The 17,682-nt window shown below is 38.8% G+C and overlaps 1 protein-coding gene across 1 annotated transcript in view; it reads left to right on the plus strand.

Annotated features, from left to right (window-relative positions):
* Positions 1 to 17,682, plus strand: part of PLXDC2 (plexin domain containing 2) — a gene marked incomplete at both ends in the record, with an annotated part of 432,850 nt that overhangs the window by 376,561 nt on the left and 38,607 nt on the right. Inside the window, 3 exons of the mRNA XM_080716877.1 lie at positions 6,283 to 6,343; positions 10,851 to 11,001; positions 12,110 to 12,148. Coding sequence (XP_080573003.1) covers positions 6,283 to 6,343; positions 10,851 to 11,001; positions 12,110 to 12,148 — 251 coding nt within the window. The remainder of the gene's footprint in view (positions 1 to 6,282; positions 6,344 to 10,850; positions 11,002 to 12,109; positions 12,149 to 17,682) is intronic.

A 17,682-nucleotide genomic window follows, 5' to 3' on the forward strand; every position in this document is an offset into this window, starting at 1 on the left:
CCCAGCCCTTTTTTCTTTATTGATTAATTAATTAATTTTGAAACAGGGTATCACTAAATTGCTGAGACTGGCCTCTACTTGTTAATCTCATCCTCAGCCTCCCAAGTAAAGGGAGGATAGACATGGGCCACCACACTGTTCTCTCTCTAAATTTCTTTGATGCAAGAGGATTACTTTTCACACTTTTGGGGAGAGAAATTTCCTAAACGTACAATTGATTTTTTACTTTATTATTATAATTTTTTTGCAGTACTGGGGAATGGAACCCAGGAGAATTCTACCTCTGAGCTACACCCCCAGCCCTATTTTTTTAATTCTTTATTTTGAAACAAGGTCTCAGTGAGTTGCAAAGGGCCTCAGAGCTGAGGCTGTGAACCATGATTCTTCTGTCTCAGCCTCCCGGATGCTGGGATTGCAAGTGTGCGCCACCACGCCTGCTCTGACTTCTTATTATAGCACACCCTGGTAAATAACCTAAGGCTGCAAAGACCATAGTGGTCATCAGGTACTTTGATGAGGTATTTGTCCTAAAATCTTCATAATTCTACAGTTCTCTAGTTTTTATAATAGCCTAGAACAGATATCAGTAAAGCATAGAAGATGGGCCAGATATAATTCACTTTCTACTTTTGTAATTAAAGTTTTGTTGGCACACACCCACACCCATCTGTTTATGCATTTGTGTCTGCTTTCAAGCTAAAAATGATAGACGTGATTAGTTAGGATAAAACATATGTAACCTGCAGAGCCTAAAATATTTCTATCCAGTATCTCTTACAGAAAAATTGCTAACCCCTGATTAAGAAACTAATTCTTAATGGCATCTTAATATTCCACGATGTTTCTTTTCTTAAATTTTAAGCTCTTTTACAAATATTTTTTTTCATTTTACTGGTGAAATGACACATGTTTGCCGATTTAATAAGACATACATTTCATTTATTATACTAACTATTGTTTGGGAATATGTTAACATTTATTCTCTTTATTCAAATATATTGCCATTGCAAAGTAGTAGTCCTTTTGCTAAAACTCTTTGCACAAAACTGAGATAAGAAATGTGATGATATTTATATTTACATCTCTTGATAATTTCTAGTTACATAGGAGGAATGAATCTGTTGACCAAGATGTGACTATAGTTAATAATGGTGCATCATATGTTTCAAAATTGCTAAGAAAGTAAATTTCAAATGTTCTTACCACAAAAAAGTATCTGAAATGATGGGTATGCTAATTAGCTTATTTTAATCATGCCGTGGTATAATATCACTTCATATCACATAAACATATATAATTCTAATTGTCATGATACAATAAAATTAATTTTGAAAAAGAAGGGAAAAATAACTTGCTTATAATTACACACTTCTTTTGTACTCTAGACAAAATTCTAACTCAAATATCTTACTTTTACCAATTTTATCTCAGACTTCTTATAAGGTAAACTTGAAAACAACCAATTGTAGTAAAATAAGAGATGCTTGCACTTGATGTTGGGGTGGGGGACCTAAGGGGGGATTGATGACTCCCCCAGAGTCACCAACCCTTAGCTGGGTGAAAGGAAAGGAGATTGGGTTAGAGTTGAATTGGGTATAGTAACTGGGTACTCCATAATCATGCAGCAGCAGGTTCATAGGCACATCACGAAAGAGCAAGACATGTTCACGGAAGGGCAAGCACATTTTGGTTTTCTTAGAACACAAGGAGCTGGGAGATTGGGTTGTATAATGTGGGCTGTGAGTGGACAGAGGACTTAATCATATCCTACAGGAAATCAATGGTTTTCAAATTTTAGTGTGGCAAGAATCAATTGAGGTTGCTTGTTTACAGTGAAAATTGCTGGTGTCCATTTGCCAGAAAATCTTACCCAGTTAGAACCACGGACTGCATTTCAGTAGGTATCAGAGGTAATTCCAGCATAGGAGAGCCTCTGAGAATCAGGATTAGAAATGCTGGGAAATCTATATGTTGAAGTGTGACATAGTTAATACCAGTATGTTTGAAAAAAAATCAGTAGTTCAGTGGAGATAGGAAGGTATTTCAAATGAGTTTTTTTTGTTTGTTTGTTTTTGTTTTTGCTTTTGTTTTGTGGTACTGGGGATGGAACCCTTCTACCTCAGGGCTACACTTCCAGATCTATTTTATATTTTATTTGGGAACAGGGTCTCTTAAGCCGGTGCGGCTGGCTTCAAACCTGCGCGATCCTCCTCTCTCCGCCTTCCAAGCGCGGGGATTACAAGTGTGTGCCACCACACCCGGCTTTGAATGAGTTTTTATTTAGAATTTGGAAATAGCATGAATATATCTTTTGAAAAATTACATATCTAACCCACACATGCATAACCTCTTGCTTATGATTGCTTACGGATGTTGTTTAGACCACTGGGGTATAACATATACATAATGAGATATATACAATAAATACAGTGCCCAAAAGTCACAACTCCATTTTATTTATTTAAATTTTCAGGACTGGAGATTGAGCCTAGGGATTTTCTATCTTGGAGTCACACCCCCATCCCTTTTTATTTTTTATTTTAAAATAGAATGGAGCTTTCACTGAATCGCTGAGGCTGGCCTGGATCCTGTGACCCTCCAGTCTCAGCCTTTCAAATACTGGGATTACGGGTGTGGGCTACTGCACCCAGTTCAGTTGTGTTTGTTTTTTAAGGCACTATAAACCTTTATTTATTTATTTATTTATTTATTTATTTATTTATTTATTTTGGTGGTACTGGGGTTCCTGGAAACCCTTCTACCTCCGGGCTACACTCCTAGACCTATTTTATATTTTATTTGGAAACAGGGTCTCTTAAGCCAACAAGGCTGGCTTCAAACCTGCGCGATCCTCCTGTTTCAGCCTCCCAAGCGCGGGGATTACAAGCGTGCGCCACCAAGCCCGGCTAAACTGTGTTTTAAATATGAGCTTTTCAAGCCAAATCTTACTTGTTTTGTCATTCTCAGTTCTTTCCCTCACCATGAGTAAACTACAGATAAATTAGTAAGGAATCAATTGTGAATAAAGAATGAATTACTTACACGATTCACATGTTTTACAGCAGAACTTAGTTTCACACAGTATGACTGAGCGATTGTTTAATAAACTGGAGAAACTGCAGTGTCCCTGTGTGTCCCTGGGATCAATGTAAAAATTTAACAATTACCTTTTCTGAGGTGAGGGCTGAGGTGGCACACAGACTTAAGATGTAGTACTCTCTTGTTATCACAAAAGGTAAATGTTAACATATCCCATTGGTTTGGGATACATCTGGAATGGAAGAGGTGAGAACAAACTACATTGTTTAAAATTATCTGTCCCATTTAATTACTGTGGTCAGGTGTCTCAATTTTTGGTAGAAAATCAATATATTATAGAAAATTTATATCTTGTAGAAAATTAATATATTTGGCATCATCCAATAAAGAATGTCAGGAGATTCTTCAATATTTGAACACACTTGACAGGAGAATAGAAGATGGAACAGATCTAACTTCTGTACAGTAAAGTAGATACCCCCCGTCAGACTCTCATCGGGTAGACGAGATGGCCAGAGTCGACGGGGGATTGCCCAAGTGAGGATGCCAAAGCACACACTGATGTTTATTCCACACTTAAGCTTGTTCAGCACAGATGGTAGGCATAAAATAGCTGAGCTCCAATGGATTGTGTCTAGAGAGAATGATAGATATGGTCTCCTTGGTTGACAGTGGGGATGTTTTCACATGCCACTTGAATTAAATTATGCTCTTTCATGCCATCGTGCATAATCTCTGGCTAGAATTATTAGCAAAAAAGCTGTCCTGTGCACTTACTGCAAAACAAGTGAGGAAAAAATAGAAAGTTATAAAGTAAAAACTGTAAGTACTGTAAGAAATATAAGATAAAAATTAAATGAAATCCATGTATTTTGAAAAGTAAATAAACACCTACTACATTTATATATGTACATATATAAATCTTTACATATTATATATAAATTGATTTATTTATATTTTAAAATTAAGGAACAATGTAAAACCTTATCTTTTTACTTTTTTGTACTTTTATAGTGCATTGTAGTTACACATCATACTGAAGAATAGGCGACCTAAATGAGGAGGATTGGAGTGGGGGAGAGGTAAATCCCCTAATGTACATGATGTACATTAACAAACATATCAAAGTCAATCACTAAGCCAAACATGAGAAGGAGGGAGGAGGAGGAAATAGGGTAGGAGCGGGTAAGGGCTAATTGGGTTTTATGTTTGCATGGATGGCTCTACCATCTCGTACTCTAGTGAGATGTATGACTACAGTGCACCGATAAAAAAATTTTAAGAAGAATAGAGTGATAGGATCATACATGCACACAGCACTGAGTGTGTTTCCTCCTGGATCTCTTCCCACTCTCTCATTCCCCGCACATGTCATTGAAATTGTATTGATTTCATATAGGTACATGACATTATTTAGCCTGTTAACATCATTATATCTGTATCTTCTCTTTTCTTTCAACTAAATCTCCATCACTCAGCTGGAGTCACTACTCCTTTATTTGAGGTCTCTTCTTTGTTACCCAGTTTCTCTCTAGCTTCTACGAATGAGGGAAAACATAAACTATTCACTTTTTGAGACTGGCTAGTCTCACTCAGCATAAGGATCCCAACTTCTATCTATTTACTTGCAAATAACATGATTTAGTTCTTCTTTATGGCTGAGTAAAATTTCATTGTATACTTATACACAGTTTTGTGATTCATTTGTCTTTTAATGTACACCTAGACCATTTCCATAATTTGACTTTTGTGAATCGTGCTGTCGTAAACATGGATACGTATGTGTTACTATAATATTTTAATGTCAGTTCACTTGGAAAGATTCCCAGGAGTGATACAGCTGGGTCATATTGTGGTTCTAGTCCCAGTCTTCTGAGAAGCCTCCACACTGATGTCCATAGTGGCTGCCCTTGTTTGCCGTACCCCACATCCTCAGCGGCATTTGTCTGTGTTCTTGATGATTAATAGACTGGAAAAAACATTTAGAATTTCTAATATGAGAAAGATACCATGTGTCCAATATACTATATGTGATGAGAATAACACCCGGACCCTAACTTAAAAATGTCTACAATAAAATTTGGTTGTAAAATTAAAGCACATAGACTATTACACAAAGGATAAAAGTTAAATAGTAAAAAAAAAAGATGTGATCATAGAAATTATGAAACTTTATTGGAATGTGCTCTTGATTATAATTTCTGGATCTTCGAAATGAATAGGTAACATCACAATTGGTAGGGGAGATGGAAAATTATTTCACTCAAAGGAAAGAGTGTGAACAAAATCTCACTAACCTGGAGCTTCCTACAGTAAATCTTTGGGGCATGACCTAATCATAATATTGTTGAACACCCCCCAGCAACACATCAGATTCATTAGAAGAACTCACAGAACTCAGAACTGTTACTCAAACCTGACATTTATTACAGGGACAGAAGATGGATTAATATTAGTAAAGGTTAAAGACACAACAGGCAGAATCCAGAAAGACCAAGCACAAACATCCAGTTGTCCTCTCTAAGGACAAATCAAATAGACGGCATGCCCTTGTTCCAGCTACCATGCCTGCCAGCACACGAGTGCTGCCAATCAGTGGAGCCCGCCCAAGTCCTAGTGCCCAGGGATCTTAGGGAGATGGAGCATCCTTGTGAGTCACCTGACTCTTCTCTGTCTCCAGATCCTCCAGCTATCCAACTGATGGGGCAAAGTGCAGGACTCCAGGTGCAAAAAACAGACACTCATCACAAATCATATCGTCAGCATAAATTACCTTCCATAACCCAAAGACTTACGATTACACTTGAATCAGGCAGGATATTTCAGGGTTTAGAGGTAATCTCCCAGGAACTGACTGAAAACCCCAAAACTGCTAGTTAACCTTTTTCTACAATATAGAGTAAGAAGTTATAAGATAGTAGATCTTAAAATTTAAAAAATATGAAAGACTAGAGTTGGTCTTAGCTTTCCGCAAGGACCTGCGTGTACCATGCAGCATAGTTCGCCCAGCAGATCATGCCTGGCCCTGTGGGATCTGCTAGTATGACTGAAGAGTGACTGGTAAGTTGGTGACACTGTAAATGTCGCACTGTTTCTCTAGTTTTCAGTTCCATAGAAGAAAGCTGATACTGTGCTAAACGGGAAACCTGAGACTTGACTACTTACCAATCCGTTTCTTTCCATTTCTCTTCCCTACCCTGCACGCGATACATTCTTTTCTGAACCACAACATGCTCTTTGAAGATGTTCCAGTGGATTTGACCGCCATCGGCAGGACTGGGTGGACAGCGGATGCCCGGAAGAGGTACACACGTGCTTTATTATGATAAGATTCTTGGGACCTAGCCGTCATTATATTGTTCTTACAGCTTAATGATCATGGTGGAGTAGGGCACAGCGAAGCACACCTGTAACCCCGGTGCCTGGGAGGCTGACACAGGATTGCAGGTTTGAGACCAGCTTCAGCAGCTTAGTGAGACCCAGCAACCTAGTGAGACCTTGCTTCATAAAGAATAATAAAACAGGGCTGAAGGTGTAACACAGAGGTAGAATGTCCCTGGGTTCAGTTCTTAGTGTGTGTGAGAGAGAATGGTATAAAATTTAACAAAAACATCCAGCAGTTGCTGAATTCCCAGCTTGTACAAGACAGTGGAGTTAACTAGTTGTATTATCTCAGTTTATATTCATCTTCATCCTATGAGGTAGGAATCACATTATGATTAGCACAAAGAGAGAAGGAAGCATTGAGGGCCTATGGGGGAGAGGATGGGTGTGGGTGCTTAGAGAGTCAGGGGGCCTGGCTAGAGGCCAGAAGAGCCAGGGTTTGCATCTATGTGAGCAAAGAGCAATTCTCCAGAACACCTGCTGCTTCCTTGTACAGGGGAGACTAAGACAGGAGGACCAACAAGTTAGATGCTTCTGGGAAACCATTGCTCCCCTTTTTAGCTCAAATAAAAAAGTAATGATATGAAAGAAAAAAGCATTAATTGCAGAACACTAAGGTTCTATCTGCAAGAAGCAATATAACACAGATAACCGGGAGAAATGGTATGACATGTACTCAGGGCAAGCGTGAGGGAGACAAGGACGTCTGGAGAGGCGTGTCAAGCTCTTGTATGGGACTACAGGAGCAATTTTAACCTGCTCAAAGGTTTTCTAGTGAATTTTATTTACATTATCATTTCAGGGTCACTTACCTCCTACAAGGTTCATGAAAGAATTTATTTCTTCTCCTCTTGTTCAGTTTAGAGCATGAATTTTAAATAAAAAATAGTTAAAATTATACAAGTTTTCTCATTCAGTGAAATAAATCATGCCAAAATGCTATTTTTAAAACTATTGAGAAATCAGTGGTTATTCGAAGATTTGCTTAAATTCGTTTTAAGGGAAATGTCTCATAACAATCTTGAGAAATTGTGTGTGTGTGTGTGTGTGTGTGTGTGTGTGTGTGTGTGTGTGTGAAGTTACTAGGAGATTAAACTCAAGGGCATTTTACCTCTGAGCTACACTCTTAGGACAATTTTATTTTTATTTTGAAGCTGGGTCTTACAAAGTTGCTGAGTGCCTCATTAACTTCCTGAGGCTGGCCTTGAACCTGCAATCCTTCTGTCTCAGCCTCCCAAGTACTGAGATTACAGACATATGGCTGAGAAATACTTTTTAAGAAGATTCTCGATGCCAGGTGTGGTGGTGCATTCTGTAATCCTAATACATGGGACACTAAAACAGGAGGATCACAGATTAGATGCCAGTTTCAGCAACTCAGGAAAGCCCTAAGCCACTTAGTGAGATCCTTTTTAAAAATAAAAAATGAAGAGGGCAAGGTTATAGTTCAAGGTTATATCCTCAGAAGATGAGGATGTGTGAGTTAATCAGCATAAGATGTAAATTGAAACCATGGGTGTGGAGGAGATCGCTGGTGAGAACACATAGAAACACATGTCAAGAAAGAACATGCTGTGTTCATGCGTGTTTTTATCTCTCTGAACTTCCTTACAATGTGTAATTACAATGTGCACCAATATAAAAGTATTAAAAAAGAAAGACCCATAAGAACCATCGGTATGAAAAGGATGGTTGAAACACAGAATTGCAAGAGAACCAAGAGTGTCCATCTGTTCTAAATGTTGGTGAGTATTCCAGAGCAGATTTAGAAGCTAAGGAGATACACAGGAACATTATGAGAAATTTTAACTAAGATGGACTGGGTAATAACGAGATTGCCATCGGTGAGAAAGCTGGGAGTCTGTGAAGACCAGGGCATACTAAGCTCTCTGGAAGTCTGAGTAGGAATGGAAGGAGAGGAGGATGCTGTAATGTCAACATACATTCTGAGGAAGATGAAGGAGTGTGCCACAGAAGAGTGAGCATTCTTGAGTATGAAGAACTAAGAGTAACAAAGCATTATGGGATAAGAAAGAACAAATGTTAAAGGAAAAAGCTGTGATCCAATGAGCAAGTTCCCAATTCCTGAAAACGTGGGCTGAGTTGAGCCAAAGCACAGGTTGAAGAATCACTGGAAGGAGGGGGTCTCTGTCCACTGTAACAGAAAGAAGAGCAGCTTGGGCCAGTGTGCCAATTCAGAAAGAAATTTCAAGAATTCATGCCAACACATCTTTGTAATCAAAGAAACAAAAGATCTAGAAGATTTTTTTTTTTACAGAGTTGTAGTTTTGAATAGAGTAAAGAGCACAGAAACTGATAATAATGATTAACAAATAGAGCAGAGATGACCTGCAGTATGGATGCCCAGCCAAGGGTATGGATTATTTTGTGGCGCTCGGCCTAGAGAAGCTGGGTGATTACTTTTCAGCTATGTCTGGCTTGGGGGCAGGAATGGAAAAGGCAAATATTTTACTATCTACATTACTGGAGATTTTCTGAAAAGGTATGGGGGAAAAGTGACAGCAAGATAAAAGAAACTAAGAATGAAAAATATTGTGTGTGGGCTTGTGAAATAGTTAAAATATTGCTGGATGTGGTGGCACATGCTTGTAATCCCAGTATTTTGGAGGCTGGGACAGGAGGAGTACAAGCTTTAAACCAGCGTCAGTAACTAAGTAGTCAGAAGGTAAGAAGAATTTGAATTCACCTGTGCACAGATAGACTGAAATAGGATAACTGAGTTAATGACTGCAGATCTAACTGAAGATATGATCCAGGGCGCTGTGGTGATGAAAGTAGAGTCAGAGAGGTGATGATTATATCTTTGGAGCTAAGAAGATGGGGGACTAGTTTGGGCTGTTCATTGGCCCCTAAAGGTAGGACTTACCTAGAGAATAAACCAGCTTCACATCCAGTTAGTGAAAAGAAAGTTGCATCAGGAACTCATTATCTAGAGGAGATGTGCACAGTACTTCACTAATAACAAGAGAATTTAACAAAGGTATTTACCTAATTTTTTTTTTGGGGGGGTGGTATGGGGGTGGAACCCGGAGGCTTTCTACCTCCGGGCTATACTCCCAGACCTTTTGTATATTTTATTTGGAAACAGGGTCTCACTAGGTTGCTGAGAGCATCACTAAGTAGCTGAGGCTGGCTTCAAACCCGCGCGATCCTCCTGTCTCAGCCTCCCAAGCGCAGGGATTACAAGCGTGCGCCGCCACGCCCGGCCTTACCTAATAATTTTAAAATATAGGATGAGCACCACCCACGTGCAGATCAGTTATTTTCTCTGCAAGGCTTACCAGAAAGATGGAGCCCTTTGGAGCACAAAGAAATGGGTCAGAACACCACCCTCTGAATGATAAAAGTTAGTGGGCTGGAGATTGTTACTAGTAAAGATTATGGGATTCATTTTTGTAGGCTATAAATAAAAAAAAATGGAAATGTGTCTTTTCCTAATATCTTCTTTTTTTGGTGGTACTGGGGTTCCTGGAAGCCCTTCTACCTCCGGGCTACACTTCCAGACCTATTTTTACATTTTTATTTGGAAACAGGGTCTCCTAAGCCAGCGCGCGTGGCTGGCTTTGAACCTGCGCGATCTTCCTGTCTCTGCCTCCCAAGCGCGGGGACTACAAGCGTGCGCCACCACGCCCGGCTTAGTTGCATCTTTTATATGTGTGGTTTGGGATATTTTATAAAATAAAACAAAATTTTAAATATGCATTGAATCAGGAGCAGATTAACTTTAAGATAGCAAAATAGCCCGGAGTAATGAGCCTATGTTTAGGATTTAGCACTGCCGGTTTGATATGTAGAGAATGTATTCTTGCTTCACGTACCTGAATGTGTTTGAAACCTGATTTCTATGCACATGATTTTCTTCTAATTTTAACTTTCTTCTTAACATTGTGTGTGTGTGTGTGTGTGTGTGTGTGTGTAGCACTGGGGATTGAAGCCATGACTTTGTACCTAGGAACTATACCCCAGCCCTTTGTTACTTACTTATTTTTTTAATTTTTTGAAACAGTGTCTCTAAACTGCTCAGCTTCCTGCTAGGTTGTAGAGGCTGACCTTGAACCTTCAACCCTCCTGTCTCAGCCTCAGGTATTATAGGCATGCACTACCACACCTGGTTTTGACATCATATCTTTTATAAATATATTAATATATAATTTAATGCAAGATAAATAGTAGCAAAAGGTTAATACCTAAAAATGATGAAATCTGAATATCCACAATGGACATTGTATACTAAATCCACTTTTCTTCTCCCATTTTTTAAACTTTGTAAGTTAGCAAAAACTGTAAATATAGTGATAAAAATTGCATTAAAGTCTTTTGTACTTTACAGCCCAGCTTCTTCAATGCGGTTTTTAAAAGTACATGTGTGATCACACGATATGTTTCCTTTTTGTGTCTCTCTCTAGTCAAAAGAGAAGATGTGTGAGAACTCAGAGCCAATGGAAACGTCTTCTCAAACCACCACGACCTTACACGTGACCACCACGCAGTTCAGAGTCCTCACCACCACCCGAAGAGGAGTGACGGCCCAGCCACCCACCAGCCTGCCCACAGAAGGTGCCTGGAAGGCCGAGACCGTCTCTAATGGAGGGGCAACCACGCTGGCACATACCCTAGCACCTCCTGCTCTCTGAAGAGAGAGCCCGTCCCTGGCACACTGGATTTCTAAAAGGGAAAAAGGCAAAACTATAATGGACTGAAAATATAGTCAGTGATTCTCGTAATATAACCATACCTTTTATTCAGGCTTAACCGGTACCTGCAAGCTGGCTTCTTGTCCACTCTAGAAAAAAAAAATCAAGACTTCTTTTCAGGTGGCTAAATTTTAGCGTCACCAATTCAATATGGCAGCCTCAGATGGAGAAATAAAATGTATATAAAATATCCATCTAGTTCAGATTATGAACAGTAGCTAATCTGACTCAGATAAAATGCTACTATTTCCTGAATATAGTCAATAAAGTGTTAGAAATATGAGAAGAGTTGGCCGTGAAAAGTTCTGAAGGAAAAAATTTTACATGTATATTGTCAAAAGCCTTGCTTTCTTTTGAATACATAATTAAATCTGCCAGCTCTGCTTCTCACTGAAATTTAATTAGATATTTTGAGGTAACTGGAATAAAGCAAGGTATAGGGCAAGATCATTCACTTGCTTTTAGAAGCAACATTATATTTAAATTTAAATTATTTGGGAGTTGTTATATTAATGCTCATAAAAATATTTCTGTGATTTTTAAGCCCTACCCTTTAGAATGAAATATAGACACTGAAATGAAAAGGTATAACCTACAGTTTGTTCATTCAGTACAAGACCTTACTGTGAACGATTCTGGTCATATTTGCTAGCAGTTGAACTCCATTTGACTTTTTTATGTTAGATTTGTAAATGCTGCTAAATCATGACTATTTCAATTAATTTGGGATTTTCTTGATCTCAATTTTCAAAATGAATGACAGAGGTTAAAACTATAAAGGCTTAGTTTTACTATCTCTAAGATATCTTAGAACTACATCATGTAAAATGCTAGATCTTGCCCTCACCGAACTAGAAATTATCTCAACAAATTATTCAAAATGTAGCTATGGTACAGTTAAAGCAATTCGTAGACAATTACTGACAGCTTTAAAATATGTTTCTGTTGTGATAACTGAATTTCTCTTTCAGATGACACCAAAATAGCACTGCATCTAAAAGATAACGGAGGTAAGGACACTTTTCTCTTATATTTTTAGATACTAATTTATTTCATTCATTTAGTATGAGAAAGGATATATGGGCTTCTAAAGATAGAGTAAGGTTATATTCATTCCTGTTGGTATTTAACATGGGAAGAATTAGTAGGTTGACTGGAAAAGTGAAATTAAACCCTAATTTTTGTGTTTGCCCATTAAATTACCTGACACCAATTCCCAATTATAAAATGAAAAATGTATCCAAACATCATGCTTTTCTTCTTGCTCTTATTCTTGTTTTAGTTGTGCGTGTGTTTATCTACATAGCTGTGTGTCTTAAGTTCAAGGTTTTCACCAAGCTGGTCAACACTCTTCGTGCATAAAATGAAGATAGAGAACAGGGAGCCTGGAATTAATATTGTGCTAGATCTTCTCACGTGTTCTACAAAGCAAAGTCAAAAATTATAAATATTTGAAAGAACATCTTGTTAGAAATATGCTTAAAGTTTTTCTGAGGCAACTTAAAAACCTCTTGAGGAAAAAGTGTTCTACCAAAGCAATACTGTAAACATCTGACTATGTTTTAAATAATATCTATTTCCCTATTAAACTGTCTTAGCTTATGTGTGCCCCTCCCTTGGACTATGCTAGATATTGATAAGAGATTTCACTACTGATTGCGTATTTGGCCCAGGAAGCAGTCTCCTCTTCTTGACAGTATTTCATTTGTACATGTAGCCACATTGTGACTATAATGTAGGCAGGTTTTACTTTTGCAACACCACATGGTTTCTTAAGTTAAAATCCTACCTATGTACACACACACACACACACACACACACACACACACACTCTTGAGGGTATTTATTCTTATAATTGTAAAGAATAGTTCCTAATTCCTCTGTTTCTCTGTTCTTTCTTTGTTTGGGGTTTTGGTTTGGGGGGGGGGTGTGTGTGTGTGTTTTACTGAGGATTAAACTCAGTGGTATTCTACCTCTAAGCTATACCCCAGCCTGATTTTACTTTTTTATTTTGAAACTGGGTTTCACTAAGTTGCTGAGGCTGACCTTGAACCCACAAGCCTCCTATCTCAGCCCCCCAAGTATTGGAATTATAGGCATCTGCCACCACGCCAAGTCTTAGTCTGTTTTAATAACCATATTTATATTCTTTCAGAAATATGGTTATTTCTGCCTGTGTGTGTGTGTGTGTGTGTGTGTGTGTGTGTGTGTGTGTAGAGAGAGAGAGAGAGAGAGAGAGAAATATTTTATTTTTCTCTTCTTTATTTTGTGTATGTGGGGGGAGGGTGCTACTGGGAATTGAACCCAAGGGCATTTTCTGAGCTATTCCTCCAGCCCTTTTATATTTTTATTTTATATTAACTTGAGGGTCTCTAAGTTACCATGTGCTGGCCATCTCATCTCAGCATCCCACGGGATTATAGACACTCACTACCATGCCCGGCATTATTATTAGAATTTATATAAGTCTATCTGAAAGGAAAGCATCTCAGACTCTATATAAATATCATTTTATCAACTTTCCATTTTCTTGTATCTTTTATTTTATTCACTTCTTATTCATTATTATACTCATTCAGGTGGATATTTTTTACAGAGGAGCACTGATAAAATGTATACTACCTAGAAAAGAATTCAGATCTCACTGCCTGAACAGACTTTAACAATCGCCCAATTCGGTATTTCCGAAGCAGACTGTTAGTAACATGTGATCCTGAACTCTACTGTCGGGCGATGTCACTCTGACGGAGGAGGAGGCGGTTATGAGGGGGCGCAATTGAAAGCTTCTGCTTCTGCCATAATTTTTAATATAGGTGGAAGTTACATGTATCCATCCTTCCTTCTTTCCTTCCACTTAAAATGTTCTATAATGCTAACAACAAAAAAAAAAAAAACAGCAAAGGATTCCAGTGATCAAATCCATAGAGATTCTCTGAGTGAAAAAGAAATGAAACACCTTTTTTTGCTGGAGAACGGCCCAGACACCTCGCATTCTCTCCTACCTTCATTTCTGCCGAGCGCCTGCTAACTGTACGGCGCTGCTGCAGACCTGAGGCCGGAGCAGTGCGCGGGCTCAGTCAGACAAACTCCCTGCCAGCAGAGTGTGCATTTTAGAGAATCTCCAAGATGGCTGGAAAGAGTTTCTAACTGGCATTTCTCCACTATTTGTTCATAAAAACATTTTACCGAGTAGCCTCTCATAGACCTACTATTTTGCGGATTACACTTTGGTAAATGGTTTTCTAAATGTTACCCATTATCTCCAACAAAATCCTTAGTTTTGTTTAAAGTGTCATATAACCATAAAACTGAGGATTTTCTTAAAGCAATATATTAGACAGATTTTATGATGCTAAGAAATCAAGATTAAAAAATGTCGGGTTTTGGTGTCTAAGGCAGTCAACTCTTGAATTTCCAGATGATATTTACAGACTCGAGGTGCTGCAGGCATCCATGAGAATTTCAAAAGATCACCGTAAGACCAGACTTTTATATCTGGGATTGCTTTTAAAGCATTTTTATAAAATGCTCAAATGCTGCTAGAACAGGCTGGCCTGCACATTACTAAGATAAATGTTTTTCAGAGAGAGTACTTGGCGGTTGTAGTGTGCTTGCCTAGCATGCCTGAGGCCTTGGGTTTCGTTCCCAGCAACACGAAGCCGAGAAGGAATGCAAAGAAAATCACACTTTGTTTTCATAGCATCCTTATTAAAATAGTACGCTGCCAGTGCTTTTTGCTTGATGGGATATGGAGGCGCAGAAAGGATTGCTAATTTAAATATAGCTTCAATAGTTCCTTAACATGTTGAAAATGAAATTCAGAATTGCCCTTCCCTTCAGCTTAACATTCAACTTAACATTTTTCCAATATTTTGGTAATAATGAATAACTATGCCTAATTTAAACATTTTCTAACATTTTATTGAGAATGTTCTTTTAATAAAATATGCAAGCTAATAAACTTTAGGATACTACTATATACTGTCGCAAATAAACACGTTAGTTTTCTTTGTAATTAAGTGGCTGCCTTTAAGAGTATTTTAATTTAGAGATCTGTACTCTGGAACAGAAGGTAACATATTTTCCAAACAGTCAATATCCCTCTCCATACATAATCTTCTTTAGATCTTGAATAATCTCAGCTCTTAAGTCTTACTAAGACTATTTCTGTGAGTAAATGTAGTTGATTTTCTTAGTGGAATCCACAGCTGATATAATTATGCATTCACTTTCCAGAAGATTTTTCTTCATCTTTGATATGACATAAACTTCTGAGCAAGAGCGAGACCAAAGTCACAGAATGGGGTTTCTTTCCCACGCAGAGGACCTAGGCTGAGTGACAATCCTCTAAGTCACCCTGGATGAATCTTCAGTTGTGCATTTGAGTCTCCTGACTCAAGTAGATGAAGCCTGGATAGAGCGTTCAGCTATTTCAGGCTCATTGTTTAACTGGAGAAGTTTGACTAGCCTACATTGTTGAGTAGAAGTCATGAACTCTTGAGACACTTGCCGGGCATGGTGGCACATGCTTGCAATCCCAGCATTTGGGAGTCTGAGACAGGAGGATCCTGGTTCGTGGCCAGCCTCAGCTACTTAGTGAGGCCCTTTGCAACTTAGTGAGGCCCTGTTTCCAAATACAGAATAAAAAATTGGTCTGGGGTGCAGTTCAGAGGTAAAATGCCCCTGGGTTCAATCCCTAACACCACAAAAAATTATTTTAAAAAATTAAAAAAGAAATAAAAAGAAAGAAAGAAAGAAATAGAATGGCAGTGAGTGCAAGCCACGAGGTGAGAGCATCTGGCCTTCCTGACCACTGGAAATGGCTGAATGCAGCAGCTCAGGGAGCCCGTCTGCAGACAGCATTTTCTCTCCAGTTGGAGTATTTCTGGTTGCATGTTTACAGTATTAAGTTTAGAGTAAGCCAGGTGGACTGGCACAGTGGACTGTCATCACAGTCCTTGGGAGGCAGAGACAGGAGGATTGCAGGGTCTAAGCCAGCCTCAGCAATCGAGTGAGGTTCCAACGAGATCCTATTTCCAAATAAAAACAAACTAAATAAAAAATAAAGCCAGGGTGCAGTTCAGAGGCTAAATGAACCTGAGTTCCATCCCCAGCACACACACACACTCAAAAAGTGTAGAGCAAAACATAATTCTAATACAAACAATATACCCGTTTCTTATTTATATAAACAACAGAACGGGGGGAGGGAGAGAAGAACATTGACTGTTCACATGTCCTACGTGCTATTCTGAACACAGAACCCATATTGACTCATTTAATTTATAACATCCCTGAGTTAGTTCTCCTAGTATTTTTATTTTATAGATAAGGAAGTGGCGGTCCAAAAAGTCAGGTTCCCGAGGGGCTATGGGCCAGAGCGGGAAGGGAATGTATTTCATCTTTCTGCAGACTCCAAATCCTTACTGACCTGATAGTGTTGTTTCTCCTTACGGCGTAGGCCTCTAGAATCATGCTGCACCTGGAAATGTCACGATGAGCTGCTTTACTCACCCGCTCCCCTTTCACTTTTCCATAACAGCTGATGCCTTGTGCCTGAAAATGAAATCGCCTTTACCTGTGTACCAGTGCGCTGCTCCCATTTTATCCTTTCTGTGAAAGTCACAAGGCCTCCGTTCTCCCACCTACTAGGGAAGGGTCAGAGTGACTGGTCTATGGTTTTCAAAACACAGGTCTACCCTGTAGTTTATGTTAGACATCTAATTTAAATTTCTTTTAGCCTTTTGTTTTTTCTAACAGTCCAGATTTAAGCTGAGTGTGGTGGCACATGCTTGAAATCCCAGTACTTAGGAGGCTGAGACGGGAGGGTCTAAGGTTCCGGGCCAGCCTCCGCAACTTAGCGAGACACAGTTTCAAAGTAAAGAGTAAAATCTAGAGCTGGGAGTGTAGCTCAGATGTAGAATGCTCCTGGTTTCAATTTCCAGTACACTCAAAAAAATTAAGGAAGGGGTACCTAGACTATATTCTTAAAATACACTACACACTTGGATAATGGTTAAATATATTTTCAGCGCCGGGCGTGGTGGCACAAGCTTGTAATCCCCACGCTTGGGAGGCGGAGAAAGGAGGATCGCGCTGGTTCGGAGCCAGCCTCGCTGGCTTAAGAGACCCTGTTTCCAAATAAAAAACTGTAAAATAGGTCTGGGAGTGTAGCCCGGAGGTAGAAGGGCTTCCAGGAACCCCAGTACTACCAAAACAATATAAATAAATAAATAAATAAATAAATAAATAAATAAATGCATTTCAAGCAACATCTTCTTTGGGTGTTAAAATCCTAGGGAGAGCTTTCCAGATACAATTATTGGATGTCATCTTTGACATTTAAATAGGTTGCTTTCAAACAGCACTTACCACCTGATTAGAAATATAAATGTCTTCAAGATACCAGCTGAATTAAGTTATGTCCAGGGCTGAGAGGAGGTTTGCAAACTGAATCAGTGGCAAGGGCTTTTAATTGAGAGGTAAGTTTTTCAACCAGATTCCACTCAATTTAGGAAATTGGATTGTATCATTCTGCTAGACT

This window comes from Muscardinus avellanarius (assembly GCF_963383645.1).
Source record: "Muscardinus avellanarius genome assembly, chromosome: 20".
NCBI lineage: Eukaryota > Metazoa > Chordata > Mammalia > Rodentia > Gliridae > Muscardinus > Muscardinus avellanarius.